At 41.1% G+C, this 16,805-nt stretch overlaps 1 protein-coding gene across 10 annotated transcripts in view; it reads left to right on the forward strand.

Moving 5' to 3' along the window:
* LOC105689490 (neurexin-3) overlaps positions 1–16,805 on the forward strand; it is a 147,679-nt gene that overhangs the window by 112,462 nt on the left and 18,412 nt on the right. For all 10 annotated transcript variants that reach the window (XM_048650205.1, XM_048650207.1, XM_048650209.1 and 7 more), the window contains 3 exons: positions 1,420–1,710; positions 1,802–1,980; positions 4,257–4,428. In XM_048650205.1, coding sequence (XP_048506162.1) covers positions 1,420–1,710; positions 1,802–1,980; positions 4,257–4,428 — 642 coding nt within the window. The remainder of the gene's footprint in view (positions 1–1,419; positions 1,711–1,801; positions 1,981–4,256; positions 4,429–16,805) is intronic.

The following is a 16,805-nucleotide window of genomic DNA, read 5'->3' on the forward strand; positions in this document are numbered from 1 at the left end:
CCTTTTTCCGAGGATCCGAGGAGAGTGAAGAAATCGTAAACATCTTCGTGCGCTACGTTATACAGCTTCGCATTGTTGTAGAAATTTATGAAAATTCGTAGACTGATTCAGAACCATTTGGTTGTTGGAATGTGCGATCTCATATTGGGATTCCTTTTTTTTTGCTTTTCTATTGTTGTTATATTCTCTCGGATCTCGTAAGAAGGTGAATCGTTTTCTTTTCCTTACATTGTTAGTATCCCCTCATAGTATACGTATACCTATATACGTGATTTGGGAAGTGGTTATCGTAGCCTCCCGCAGGATATCCATCGTTACGTATATTTCTCCTACTGAGCTACTTCGCGGAATTCCCCCTTATTCGCTTGCCTCGTCCTCCGACCCTCCCTCGCTTCTTCCCGAACCAATTCGCGGCCAATGACAGTTGGAAATATTGCTTTGGGATCAAGAGAGAAAGGCCTCCGTAATTCCTGTAGGAGACGCCCCGAGACAAGTCCCGAAAAGGAAATCGGATTGGCGGGATTGTTTTCGTGCCAAATATTCCCTCGTCCCACTAATTCTCCTTTATCTTATTTCGCTGCTACCTATAATTTATCCATCAATCCGCTGAAATTACCATCCCGCGGAAATTTAGACTCGCCTTCGTGTCCTTCGGGATTTAAAAGCCAAAAACTCGTTAATTATATAGGTATATGGTATCGAACAGGGTATAGCTTCATCCTCCTTTACCAACGAACTTGCGTTCTCCTCGGTATTAATTAATCCGACCTCAGGACGTCGTATATATACATATATTTTAATCCGATCCAAAACTAAGTGGATAACTCTGCTCCGCATTCAACGAGGAACTTAGCAAATACGTTCCCGAAATCATTCGTTTCGTTTGGAATAACAAATATAACTTTTTTACTGCTATTACATTTACCTATTTGTCTATCCGCTACAGACGTGTGTTTGATTTTTGTTTTGTTTTTTTTCTGTGCATTACGATTCCCGAATTACATTCTACAGAGAAACCCCACCAAAATCAAAATTATTCTCATTTCAATTACATAAATGATCCGAACATCAAAAATGTAGGTATGCCGCGAGAGCCAAACAATGCGTAATAGAATTTTGCTGAAATGCAAGCGAAGCGAATACGAATACATCGCGGAATGCAAACAACCTAAATCCAAATTCGGTCTGAAATTCAAACGACTTAAGTTCAGATTTTCCGCCGGGAATCCTGTCAAACTAAAATCCCATGCGAATCCTCTCTAGACTCCGCGTATACACAAACCTAATCCGAATGCTTCTTGAAATTCAAACACTTCAAAAATAACGCAATTCCGAATTGTTTTCGAAAATCCATCAGACTACGGTAATCCGAAATCCTCCGCAAAAATCTCAACGATACATTTGTCCGAAAATTCGCAGGTGGCGTTGAAAAATCGCAGTACGCCCAGCTACCGAAACAGATATTAAGTCGTCACGGTTTCGAGGGTTGCTTAGCCTCTCTCGACCTGAGCGGAGAAAGTCCAGATCTCCTGTCGGATGCAGTCGTCCCTTCCTCCTCGGTCGAATCGGGATGCGACACGTCCGCAGGACATTCGGGAAAACGATGCACCCACGACGTCTGCGCTAATCACGGATTATGCGTTCAACAATGGAACAGCTACACCTGCGATTGCGACATGACCAGTTTTACGGGGCCAACATGCAGCGACGGTATGACAATGAGATGATTACGCCTGTGGTAACCATTCGTTTCTCCGTTTATCTGATCTAATCGTTTCCTGCGTTACTTTTTTACCCGCAGAAGCAACAGCCTATGAATTTGGCTCGGCGAGGGGCCTCATAACGTATACGTTCGCGGCAGACCGAAGACCGGAAATGAAGAGAGACACCGTCGCGCTGGGATTTGCCACCGGGATAAGTGACGCCGTTTTATTGAGGATAGAATCGGCGTCCAGCAACGACTACCTCGAGATTGAAATTGTTAGTTTTCGCCGGTAGAAAAAGTTCTTATTTTCCTTCTTCAGTTTCGAAGGCTACACCCGCACCGAGACAAAGACAAAAAAATGGCTCAGACTTGAAAATGCCTTAGATAAGAAGTAGGCTATTCAAAAACCGTGGGTCAGAACTTGAACACATCTACAATATCACACACGTTCTGTATTTCAACCGGAATGTATTTCAAACATTCGATATTCGTGTGATTAATGATCAGGAAACCTCTTCTCTGGTCGAATATATTGACCTTGACCGACCTGGACGCAGGTGCTTCGCGCGAGTCTTTATTTATTTTACGTTTCCGTTACAATTAACACGTCATCTCCCCTGCCCAATAACAATTGTAGAAATTTCGAGTGTGTACATCGTACGAATGCGCTTACACAGCTTACAACCTTGAAAAGATAAAGCCCGTGACGTCTTTCGCGTTATCATATGGATTAGTACCACTATCAGTCGTATGTACACAACAACAACAATTGAACAAAGTTCTTCGATTTTCATGCTGTCCTGTGACCTGTACATACCCTATTTGTGCATTGTCAAAGTTATTCTTCGGTAGTTTACATAAAAATAGTGAAATAATTATCCGCTGAATTATCGACCGTGCGGTCTTAGGCTGGCTCAACGTGTAATTATAACTCGTGATAATTCTTCGATTCGAAACCACAAGCCGCTTCGGTATTCCTACCTTTCGTTGTCCTGCAATCCTTTTACCTCGAATAACAAAAAATTTCATACTTTCGTTGATAATAATTTTCTTTCGCTTTTCTTTCTCCCACAATCTCCCGGTTTAACTTACTTTTACAATTCAGAGAAACGCTGCACACTGTTAATGACGTAATTAACGCGTTCCAATTGATCGACCTCCACACGTGCATGTTATCCTAGTGAAACACTTGACACAATTGATTTCTTGCTTGCTTCTGCTCCTCATTCTACCGAATTCTATTCGCTACTCCCGAAAGGCTCACGTCGATAATTCCCGACGTTCTGAATTCCTGTTAATTATAAATTGCCACTGTTAATGGTATTTCAGAAGAGCGTACAACGTGATCCCCACGCTTTCGTAAACACATCCAACGATTTCATGAAATCCTGATCATCGTCTGCGGCCAATATTCAAATATAACGCTCTTGTCATTATCCGCCATCATGTAACCGAATTTTCTCATCAATTATTATCTGCGACACAAACTTATTCGCACACGTATGTTCTCATACTAATTTGTAAGTTCAGATGAAATTTTTCGTTCGACGCGTCATGCATTTTCGATTAGTTTGGAATCGACTGTTGCAAAACTGAGTTCTTTGAATTATACATATGGCTACTGCGTTCGGCTTCAACATTCTGTACAGAAATCGGTTATTTGCGAGATGAATACATTGTAATACGTTGCATAACGATTCGAACGCAGATGTAATTTGCGGATCGGTGCATACGAAAATTTTCACTTTCTCCATCGCGAATATAACGATAATATGGTTTATTGTAATTACTATTCGTTGCTATGTTCTAAATTCGATTGTGTTGATTTAAATAAGTCAATTTATACACAGCAAACATATACGAACGAACTACGATATCCGCTGGCGCTGATTATACACGTTGAGAGAATATGATGTGCGATAATAATCAATCGTCAAAGTTGAAATACAAATATTAATTTTACCGACAAATTGCAATCGGACAACTGGTCAAACATATAATTATTATTGGTATCGTAGAAATTGAATAGCGAATTTCTGGTGTCAGAATGAAAACTGACCAACGGCTCTTGAAAACGGTACGATCGCTTTGACTCTAGCTTTCGTTGTCATCGTTATCGTGACATTTGCTCACTCGTTAGAGTACATCTTGGAATACAAATTAACGAACTTCCTCCGGATATCGACCAATACCTACTTTACCGTTTGAATATGCCTCATGGTCTCTACACAACATTTCCAGAAGCGATTATTCAAATTTCATTTGAAAACTGGAATAAAACTCGATCGAGCATTCGTATTTCGGCCCGAATGTTTCACCGTGTGCAGTTGAATACGATCGTTGTTTGAGAGAAATTTTTAGTTCTGCACCGAAGAATCAAATTCCCTTTCCGCGTGAAAGAAAGTACTTTGACATGACTTAGATTATGATTAATGTCAAAAGCAACCCTCCCGAAGTTTAGCTGATCGAATATTTAAACTTGACAAGTATTTTTCAACTTCGTTTCGCCTTTATTCCCGATGACCTGATAAAATTGAATCTAAATTTTCAGGTGGAAGGGAACGTGTTCGCTGTTTACAATATGGGAACGAACGATCATCCGATCGGTGATGTTGGCGTTAAAGTAAACGACAATCAATATCACGTTGTCAGATTATCGAGAACTGGTGCAAACAGCAGTCTACAAGTTGACGACTACAATGTGCAGTCAAATCATCCCTCCGGTGAGTCGAAATTCAATTTTCCGCAAGATAATTGTCGCCAAATGCATAAGAATTATCGAAAGGTATGCGATCAGCGGTACGTACACCATTAACTAGAAACAATCGACAAATGCCGGAGGTTACAGCCACCCCTTCTTCGATTCGGCTTTACCCACCGTCGGTGACAAATGTAGGTCAGGAATCGTGCGAGGGTAAAGCAAATTCGAATTGGGGCGCGAAATTAGAATTTGAAATTTACCGAGCTCCGACAAATTTTCGTATAATTGATCGAGTTATACTTCATTCACTTTATTGATACACATATTTCGATATTACATTCTATTGACTGCGGTAATAGACACTAAAATTGTTCACCATTCGAATACCCCAAAATTTCCAGCATCTGGGTGAAATAATTCACACGGATTATGTACCTGTTTTACCTTTTCACACTGCGAAAATTGTTTTCTCGAAATTATCAAATTTCACAACTGCAAGATTAATTATGAAAACCGGAAGAATATCTCTCTATAAAATAATTATCTCGCTTTTGAATTTCTTCCATAATAAGTTGTTGACAAAAACCGTGACACATTGATTTTTTTGTCTCTTTTAACCATAAGAGAATTGAACAATTGATCAACTCCGGATAGCTCGTTTACAGTAAAACACATTTCGATGTAAAAAACCAAACACTGTAAGATCATTGACACTGCGGAAGGGACAACGTTCGATTGCCTTCGCGGCCAAACTATGTGGCCCTTATATAGCCTTTCTGGTTGCTGCTCGAGGTCAGCCGAGAGCTCTCATTGGTCGTTTCGGGCCCCTTTTGAAGCCTATGAAGAACGTTCTCTGGGAATATAACTGTGTGAACCGAAAAAAGTGGGGCGTGGAAGGCGTCGTCGAATAACCCGCATGCAGTAACACGCCTGGAGAAGATAAATCGCCACTTAAATTTAAGGATTCAATTTCAAGGAAAAATACCATAGCTATACGTATCTCTCCTGAGACTTTATGTTTCCCTGTTCACAAAATCAGAGATAATTGATTTTTCAAGCGATTTTTTGCTCCAGGGATGTATAAATTCTCCGGCAATCAAGCTGGGTCGCTCCAGTAAATTATTACGTCGAGATCCTTGGAATAGAACTTTCGTTCCATCTCGCTTGAACTTTTAAGGAATTAAGGACTCGCACCTTCTCCTTGTCATACTTCTGGAAGGTCCTGAAAAAGGTCGGGCATTTTTAAGGCGGTATCCCGCCACGTCTTCCTACTTTCCTGACCTTGAAAGTAGCAGTGTTCCGCTTCGGTGAGTTTCACTTGACAGAAAAAAAAAAGAGCGCAAGCTGCAGCATCGAAACGAATCAGACTTTCGGCGTCAAGGACAATTCGTCTTCGAAATTTCGAATTCTTAACGTCGCATACTCCACTTCGTTCTCAAATCCTGTTCCAGCGATACACGAAGAATAATCGAAGTGGAAAATTCATAAGACATATTTTTTTCGTCTCCATTCAACGAACTCACAGTTGACACAAGCGGCACATAAACGACTCTATCCAAGTCCAAAAAGTGATGGATAAAACGCTTCTGTGCTGCGCATGGAGTCCTGGAATTCCGACCTTGAATATCGCTGTTTTTGCTGACCAACAATAGACTGTATAGTTGACTCGAAAAATTCGCCCACCGCATCTTCCTAGTCTCCTAATATCTTGACTTCTGATTTTCAAAAGATAAGTTTGGTAAGGGATTGTCAAGATTATTTTGCCCCAGTGGGCTTCCCACCCTCATAAAACTCGAGAAGGTCCCAGCTCCGCCCTCGTTCACAAAGACTTTCAGCCTTCGCGTCGTACGCAGCCCTTGGCAGGAGGTGATTTCGAAAATGTCAAAAGAAAACTAGCTCTAGGGATCTCCTGGATCCCCGTCCTTGAGGTCAAACATAATTGGTTTTTTTCAACCTTCCAGTTTCTTGCTATTTGTATCCACGAATACCTCGAATCTCCTTCCACGGATTCTAAAACCTATATCAATATTCCTAGTGGAATAATTCTATAGACCCGCTTGAATTCTCGATTATTCGATTTTTAAACCGGTCATTCCGGTGCAGGTAAACATTATTCTAAAAAGATGCAGCAATCTCATTATTGCATCCTGATAACCTGGCCTTTCCAAAATATATTCCGTCAAAAATATGCGAAATCTTTACCGGTAAAATCAAATTTCCATCGAACTTAATTGTAACGGTTTATACTTTGTTTCTGACTCTTCGTCCCTTTTTTGCACGGATGGGGAACCTTCAGAATTCTCTGCAGCTGTTTTTCGTCTACTCACCAGTCTCGAATTCGAACTTCCTTGGAACCTCCGAAATTTTGCTACCTCCCTAATACCCTTGAAGACGCTAATCCACCCAATTAGTAACGGTTCACTATAGGTACGCCCCGTAACGCAAACAAGCCAAAATGGCGACCCTCCGAACTCCGAACTACTAATAAGAAACCCGTCGAGACGCCAGACGATTAAACAAAAAAATTACTTGCGAAAGTGAATTTTGCTTCTCGTTTCATCGAATAGAAAGTCCAACTCAAGAGATGATCGTACACGTCACACCGCTGCTGTGTACCTACCGCACGCGTGCCGATGGCGTCTTTTAAAACTCTACACCATGCGTTTCAGCACGGGCAGCAAGCGGCAGTTGCAGGGGTGAATAACTAATTTGATTTAATTGGAATAAATTTGCTTATACGTACGTATATAGTTTACATGCTGCGGATTGTAGCTTCGACTCTACAGAGCTCTACGGTGGCATATCAGCCTGATAACTAAATTCATGAAATTATGCGTAGAACGTTCGGAACGCTGCGGCGAGTCGAGTAAAATATATTAGTCGGAGGGCGTAGTCGTAGTCGTTGGGGTGTGAAGGGCGTTCCCGATCCGTCCCTAAACCCCCTAAGGGTTAGTACGTTGATTATATTTCTTCCTTTTTTTCTTTTTTTTTTTTTTTTTCTTTCTAGTCACCGAACCGCAAGCTGCCCCGCTAGTTCTTCGCACTTCATATTCCCCGGGCTTCTAAGTAGCTCAAAGTTACTCAGAGCTTAACCCTTCCGAACTAGTGATAATTAGTCCGATGATTTTTTGAACGTTAACAACGACCGGGACGACTGAGGCAATTAAAAGCAGCCGAGGAGGAACTTGTTACGAAGCTAACGTCCGACTTTTTAACACTCCTGCAGCGTAGCATATGCGCGGCGGCGTATGAACGAGCCAAAATGGAGCCCGCTAACGATCCCGGGGCGAACACCCTCTCGAGTTTTATGCTACCCCGGTGGTTATAGTCACAAAGTTTTGTTCAAATCTCAACCCTTTCTTCGTTTAGTTCGTACGGCTGAATTTCGGTGGAATTACGGTTTTCTACAGCGTAACGGCTATGCGGGAGAAGCTTTTATTGCGTAAAGTTATTCAACGCTTTCGTAGTCAAAATTGCAGAGTACGCGATGCAACCTCTGTGGTAACTTGCTACCCTAGTAGAACACCTGACCAACTTAACCCCTGTCTCGCAAGACGTCGTACCGTTGAGAGAATTTTCCTAAGAGTTTCACATTGGGGGACATGAATAAATTTCGGAAATCGATAACGCGTAAGTGTGTCTTACTCGGGTTCGACTTGGGCTGACTCAACGGCAATTAGAGAACAGACACGATTCGATATATTAAAAATGGACGTTATTCTTCCGCAAACGCCAAAGATCGAATGTTGATCCGTTGGAGATATTCGGTCTGAAAAAGATTCGAAACAGCAAAACTGTCAAGTTTGGCGGATATTTTGACACGCGATAATATACTGATCTTCGTAACACATGGATATACGTACTTCTTACACTCACCCCAGTTCTCGCGCCATGTTTGAAGCTCGTAGAGCACGCTACTCCTCGGTATTTCTGCTTCCCTAGCTCATATGTGGAGGGTGACGTATCCCTAGCGATGTGCTTTCGCCACGCTTTTATTTCGTCTAGTTTATGCGTTATAACATCGTAACACGAGTGCAGCGAATTTCGATACATTGCATTACGCGAACATTGCGGATGTTCGAAGATTATTGTTCAACCGCAGACCTGAGATCTTCCGTAAAGACCAAACCTCGCGACTAGAAAGTGGGCTACGATATCTCGATATTTTGAAAATTTGTGAAAACAACGAAGGATTGGATTCCTGCATGTGAAATTTGACGATGGAACAAAGTAGCCATCGGCTCTCGCCTGCAGTATACGAAAAAGCGCCTTCGGGGTTTGGGTTGGATTATATTAACTCCGGGGTACGACCTACCCCAGTGTTCGGTTTCGCGCTTTCTCGATCGGTATGGCTGCCTGATACTCATGGGGATCAATGTTTCGAAGAATTTTAACCCTTTCGAATGAAATCGTATCGTTCTTGACACGATGAGGTGATTTTCAAGAGGTTTAGGTTATTGTTGTCCGAATCGCGATTTTTAATATCACTCGGCGGGGTGTTGCTATATGATGGTAATCATTGATATTTTCTATTTTTTTTTTTTCGTACGACGCCACCACCTTGTCTCCAACCCTGTTATCCTAATATCTAAATAGGATATTCCTATTCATGTGGCCGGAGGACCTTTTCAAACGTTTATTCATCGCGACGAACAATTTGTAACCGCAAATACTCCATGGCAGGTAGACAAAACGAGCGAAGATTTCGAGGAAGAAGGGTAGACCTAGAGGCGGAGTTTATTAAAGTCTCTCAAATTACAATGACGACTTATTATTATAGAGAAGTAGAGGCACTTCTTGGAGAAGCATATTCCCCTAGTCACTAATTAGGGGTTTCTATTCAGCGCATTTAACCCCTTTAGCCTTGTATGTTATATGAACGAGATAATTGAATAAATTTTGTTCTCAAAGCGCCCGTGTTAACGAAGTTATTTCGTAACGTTTGTCCGATGTCGGAATTTCATAGTTCAAAATGACGAATATTCTTAAATAAAATGAAACTTTCTGACAGTAATTTTTTCCATCGCAATTCGATTGGTTTTTAACTTGTTGCAAATTTTACGTACGATACCTTTTTGTCAAAGATACGAAACGCCAAAACTTAGTATCATCATTGGATCGCGCGAGATAATTACCGTATTCCGATTCCCACAGGGAAAATGTTTTATTTAATTTTCGATCGCCGCCATTTTTGGAACGCACTTGACCGGCGTAGGGGTGGTACATCTCAGGATTACAGCTCCCCATCCTGTTCTACTGCTCCCCGGGTCACGCTCTGAGATCAAATTTCATTCGGGGAGCTTTGGAAGGCCACCACAATTTTTTAGCGCCATTATTCCCGTACGTAAATTTTCCCGCTACACCGATCCCGAATCTCCTGTTTTCCTAGTTTAAAAGTCACACCGTAATACCAAATTCCCTCATCTAAACGGGGTTGAAAATCGATAATCGCTTGTTGGAAATTTCTCAACGCCTGCCCTCTCGGAGCGGGCATGAAAAGGAGAGAGAATTTCCGTTGAACTCGAATCGCGCGCGCTCTTTTCTCGAAAAATTTTTTCCACCACATTCCCAACTTTACTCAGCTTCCTCACGGGGTATGCCACCCTAGTACGTTAGAATTCTAAAATCTCCGTCGGACACCGAGGTTCTCACGAAGTTCCAATATAACGGTCGGAATTCAAATAATCTTACGACGGGGGAGAAAAAAAAATTCATTTTCTCACTCGGATGCGTTACAGAATCGTGGTCTATCCAAATAACTTCATGAGATAGTTTCTCCTCTACCCGAAACTTTCCCACAATGCATTTTACTCCACATGAATACAAGATAGGTCGAATATGCAATATATTCGGGAATTTGAAAGCAGAAGGCGATCGGGGTACAAGGAATGTGAAAAAAAAATTAAAGGAAATTGCTCGTCTCTCGTCCTTACAAAAAAAAAAAACTATCACCAAATGTGAAAAAATGGAATTACCTTTCGGGCGGACTTTTTTTTTTGAAGATCGTGAGAACGAAATCCTCTCCCTTCGGTGTGGTAGCGTGAGAATTTTGGCTTCAATACACAAACTTACGGCATTCCTTTTTTTTTTTCATTCTCGTGACCAGACCCCATCAACGCCATTTTGACGAATCGGAGAGTGAGAAAAAATGAATCCCCGTGTTATCGCATCGAAAGCGATAGAAATAAATCGAAGATGAAGATAACGAACAACCTTGACTCAACTCCGAAATCCGGCTAGTAGCCCTTTATCTGAGATCATTTTTTCATCAAGATCATATAAGCCTTTACAACCACGTATAGATCCTAACGATTCCTTCTTAGCCCTGCAACCCTAATACGAGATACCACAAATTTGACCGTTGGCGGTGGAATTTTCTCACGCTGCGAGTCCGGGACGTTAACAAATCATCGTGTAAGAAAAGACCGCGACCTTCGTTTTATTTTTCACATTCTTCGTTCACTTCCAAATATACTAGAAGTTTTACGACTCGTCGTTTTGTATTTACCTATTCACTATTTCGTCGGGAAATCCGCTTTTTATTGCTAAACTTGACAAGCGATTGTGACAGGCCATACACCATCATCTCGCGATACATTTTTCCTTTTCAACGATGAATATTCGTGCAGGTATAAGACCTTTGAAAATTTTTCAAATTCTTCGCCAAGTGTTCTGTGAGAGCGTGAATCAGACGGTCAAAATTATTTCTACCTACCCTGCACAGAGGGGTAACATTCTCACGAATATTAGAGAAACATAAAATTTAGAAACTTCGTTACGTCATAAGGTATAGGTAGATGCATTCGATACCACCGAAGAATCAGAAGCCAAGTACTTCCACAGCCAATGGTAGAAATATAATAATAATAATTACCTCCTGATATCCATGGAGTCCGAAAATTCCTAGAATCGTATACCATAGAAGAGCCTGGCATTTGTGTGGATTGTACATGAGAAGTGTGTTATTCAAGTGTATTGGAAGAGGAATGAGGAATCCCATGGGGCCGTATCGGTCGTAATACCTACACCTACAAACATAGCCCGTGGGAATCGAGTTTCCATCGGGTTAAACGCGCTCCCACAAATATTAGAGGAACATAAACTGTAAAATGACTACAACGTAGGTGCAAAGAGAAAAAAAAAGAAAAGAAAAAAGGAAAAAGGTACCTACGGGATCGTATCGCACGAAGTTCGTCTGAAAAGGATCAGAAACAGTCTCCATCACCGTGAGAACCGGAATTCCATTAGCTACGGCGTCTTCCCAGGGTGATCAGGAGAACACGAAACAGTCGAAAGTAAAATCGAAATGAAAAAAAATTTCGAGGAATATCATATATAGGTATCTAATGAAACCATCCGGCGCCCGTCGGGAACAAATTATTATCATTGACAATTTAAACGCGTAACATGTATATACAGAACTGCAGGTTGTAACGATCGCGGACCAAAGCCAGAAGAGAAAGAATTTAAAAAAAAAACAAAAAACTTACGAGAACTCCACCAGTTTGATTTTTTCCCATAACCATTAGAGGACTATAACTTGGTAGGAGGGGTATTTTTCAGTTTTTTTTTTTCCAGAAGATTTTTTTGAGTCGTTGAAATGGTTTTGGTGATCGAGAATGTTTTATACCTGCAAATCTCGTCCTCCAAGAACGCCTTGGGGTACATGTACCGTATAATAACGTCCCTAAAAATATTGCAGCTTCACGAATATGACAGAGTTTAGAAAATACCGACGAAATTGAGCGAAAAAAGAAATAGAAAGAAATGAATTATACCACGTACACGCCTCTCGATTTCGAACGAATTTCGTACACCCGCTGGGTCTCAATGAAATTCCGTATACGGACAAAAGTCGAGAGGTACCTGAGCGTTTTTCGAGTTCTAAAGCCTACGAAAGTAGCGATCATCGGGAGCGATGTCTGGAAATTCTCAACCCTTGTTGCAGCCATCTCCTCGCGCTCCCTGATCCCTTGGTGTCCCTGGGAAGGAAAAGTCATTTCTGGAATCTCGGTTCCCATGGGAAGGTAAAATACTTTTATACCCTTCCAGACTGCACCACCTTCTCGGTTCCCATAGGCAGGCACCTACCTACCCGTACACCAAATTCCGGGACGCCATATGCCGCAGTCGCGGGAATTCAAAGCCGTCGCCTATCCCGCGGTTATTTCTGGACCCGAAGGTATTACGTTCGACCGTCACCTGTAATAGGAACTCGTTAATTCTCAACTTCCCGCTAACATTTAAAACCGAACAGAGGGTGTCGCGTCATATTTGAAGAAAGAAAACAGGAAAAAAAAAAGTTCGTTTGTCGTGAACTTAATCTCACGAATAACTCGTAAAGTCCGTGGCTGGTGGCTGCAGCTTAAGGGTATACGATCCTTCTACCGTGAGAAAATATTATCCCAACGGTCAAAATTAACGAGTTTATTACGAGGGTAGCATGCGGCTCGAGGAACTAAAATCTTTCGGTACAAAAGAACGAAGAGGGATGGAGGCATTCCTAAATCACCGCAATTAAAATCCAATAATCGCCATCAATTATAACCTTCAGGTTTTCCTGTAGGAAAATTTGAAATCCCCACATTCGATTATAATCGAATGACGACGTACGCAATATTCGTAAACGTATCACGATATACATGTAGATTCCTGCGTCTCTTCCGGTAAGCTTCTGGGATTTTCTCCCCGCGAATTTTCCGCAAACTCTTGGATCTCGGGATTACTGAGGCTAGAATTTCCGGTCACTTCCTCACGCGTTTTCACTTCCTAGTTCCGCGGGATACAAAAATTTGGACTTTTTCACATAAAGAAAAATCGGGGCTGCGCGGTTATCGACGCACGTAGAACAGTTCGACGGATCTTTTCACAGTAGATACGAAGTGGAAATAGAAAAACTTATTCCACGTGACATAATTACAGCCGATAATGATTATCATCGTCATCATCGTTATTATCGTCGGTTTGTATTTGCCGTACGAACTCCTTGCGCTTACCTGATTTCCTGTGCACGGAAAACTTGGCTTTTCATGAAAATTCCTGAAAACGAGAAGGAAAATGTTTACCGATTGGTTGCAGATTTTTGTTACAACGACGTGTTCATGATCTCCTATTTCTCTGTTTGAAATTAAGGATGTTCTTCACTCGTCATAAAACACTGCTACCTTTTCACTTTGTATCCGTTTTTTTCCGATGAAGTTCACAGAGGAACGGATGAAAATGCGAAGAAATATTTTTCTGCTCAATTACGCTATACATGCGCTGCGTCTAGTGTAAAAACGCATCTCGGTTTTTAAAATGAAAATATAGCAGAACCTTCTCCGTTGGAGTCTGATGTAATGTGACTATAATATTGGACGTTTGCTCCGACGTACATTCTGCTGAAAATTGATGCGATTATTTATCACAACTTCGACTTGGGAGATATGTGTTTTTGAAATTCACATCGTGTGTGGTAGCTGAAAGTTCTGAGCTCCTGGTTCTACTATGTATTAACATACGGAGTCATTTTTATTCTACGGAACATATGAGAATTTTCGTTCATCGGAATATACAAGGTATTTTTTTACCTGCGTTCTGAAAAATCGTCGAAAAATGAATGAACGCGTTTCATTGTAAAAATTAACGATCATCGTCATAGGTTTTTATTGGGGTTGTCTTAAGTATATGACAGGATTTACATAACTAATATGTAGTGCGATAATTTGCCCTGCGTGTAAATCCAAAGTACGAGATACAGCGACGATCGATGTGTCGAATTGATGCGTTATCACAACTGCACAATCAGTCGAATACCAACGTATTTTTCGTGAGCATGATTCGAAGTTCCCGCGTGGTTTACCAAAAATGAATTGCGATTCATAAATCAGCCTGAGTCGTCTGCCCGGTTTCCATGACAACGATGTAAAAAGTTCGATTCGATTTCCGAACGCGTTCCAACTCGTTTCTAAAATCCTGATAGAACGACTTCAATTAATTCGTGTTCACGATACTTTTTCGCACTCCCTTCCGTCAGATTAACATTCCCTATATAATTTCCAACTTTTATTTAATTTCCTCTCTCAATATAATGCGAAGGTAAATAAATCAACGCAATCATCGGATAATGTACGCCTACCTGCTTTTATAAATCCACCAACGGAGGAACGATACGAATTTCTCAAAATTTTGGCGTGTGCCAATTCTTCTCACGGGTTCGTTCCTACTCCTGTCCCGATATGGTCCCCTGTTACCCTGGGGACTGAAAATTTCCGTTGAAATACTTTCGAATGCTCTTTCCTGTCGACGAAGGAAGCTGGAACACGTACGACAGTTGCGGCATTCCATGCGCGCATAACAAGTTTCAAAACATCAGAGTCAAGGTCATTATTGAAAAGAAAACACACGATCGTTCGAACGTTTTATTTCGTTTGTCGCGCGGTTTTATTTGACTCAGCGTTTTTCTATCTTCTGCTTGGTTTATTTACCAATTTTGTTTAACAATGATTACGATTTCTTATGGAAGCAACGCTTCACGGATCGGGTGGTTTGATTATTTTTACAAGAGCGTCAATGTTCTTTTTTTCCTTAAATTACAAGGCTTTTTTTAAATATTTTTTTGAATGATTTTCGGAACGGAGAACGACGAACCCTTTTTCCTTGGCGTCGATGTCCGATGTAATCGTGTTATATCCACTTGTATCCAACCTTTACATTCCAAAGTATGTTCCCGCTAACCTTTTCGGCTACCCGTGCGACTGCTTCTACCAAAGTTCTACATCCCTGGTATAAAATCTTCAACTAATTCGTGTTTACAACGTTCTTCACGCCTCTTAACAAATTTTAATGGCCTATTAAAGAGGCAATCAACTATCAATAAAAATGTTAAACACGTGTATCTTTGACAAATTACTATATATTTTAGGTTTGAATTATCACTGTCACGTGGCTAACGCACTCTTCGTTCTCATGCCGTCCTGCTACTTTGGGGACATCAAATTTCCGTTGGAATACCTTTGAATGTCCCGAACTGGATGAAAATCGATAGGCTAGCACTTTTTTCTCCCGTTTCTTCCACGTTTCGATCTTTCACACGCTACAGAACTGAATAGCGGCATCTTTTTACGTCGCACATTGTTCTAAAACTATTAACGTCCGTTCAATGAAACCAAAACCGCTGATAAAAAAAAACTAATACACGATTATTCATGGCTTCCGTCCTTCGAAATTCAATCAATCGTTTGCGAGTTAGAAATAATCGAAGATTTGGAATGATTGTTTGTAGAAAACGCGTCGTAGATCAACTGTACACGGAATTCTCCCGAATTCGAATTGGATTCTGCATCATTCCTGTTATCGCAGAAAAGCAAAAGGTTCCACCTTGACTCTGGTCGTATTCTACCTACGGTGATGTCGGACGCGGTAGTCACATAAGTTTTTGCTCTCATCGAATCACCGTCTAACGAGATAGATTGCTTTTTTTTCTTTCTATTTTTGCTGCGTATTCAAAGCAGAGCAATCTGCAACGGACTTTAGGCTAACTAAGGGTCATCCCAACGTCCTTGAACCACTTGAACGACTGTTCTGATCGAGTCCTCATACTGCCCTGCTACGAATCTGGTTCGGCAACGACTAACTGCGGCCAAACCTCTTTGTGAAAATTAGGCCGTTAACGAGTATGAGATACCGTTCGTTTCTGTCGATCGCTAAAGTTTGTTTCCGAACGTGCTTCGGGCGTGCTTTTGTCGCACATCTGTGCCGTGACATTTCCTACGATTAAGTGAGATAAAAATTATTTGTCACACGATAATGAGATAATGCTTATTGGTGAATTCTAGTTCGAAGAGTAGGGGTACTCTTCACTCGACCACCATTTTGGTGCATAATCTCTCTGGGCACTTGAATAATGAACTCAGGAGTTGATTGATTTTTAAAATACCCTCAACGCTTCGTTTGATCCTACGATAACTGCGCGTGGAAGATATTTTTGGAAACCCCATTGAACTTACCGTTTCAGACGTAATACACTGATTGTGAGTTGATCGTCTTTCACCGTCAACGGTTTTATAGATTTGGAGTTTCTTTATAAACGCAATAAGGTTGTTTTCCGTAATGTATAACCCCATTCTGGTATAATACCCTGTTAAAAATATGGGGCAACTACTTCCAAACGATTAACTTACCTGAATCTCCTTTTCAATACGAGTCTCAAGTATAAAGTGGGAAATGGATTTAAATTTCTGTCACCAAACGGATCAGAACATTTCAATTTATTTCAAGGTTTCAAAATTCATTTGCTTTGGAAATTCTTTCGCAGACTTGGTGCCATACCTCTTGATTTTCTTAAAGTCCTGATGTTCAATTTCACGGTCAATAACGAAATTTAACCATGGAATTGCAACGGTGCGACCTTGCAAATGT

The sequence above is a fragment of the Athalia rosae genome, chromosome 2 (assembly GCF_917208135.1).
Source record: "Athalia rosae chromosome 2, iyAthRosa1.1, whole genome shotgun sequence".
Classification (NCBI taxonomy): Eukaryota; Metazoa; Arthropoda; class Insecta; order Hymenoptera; family Athaliidae; genus Athalia; species Athalia rosae.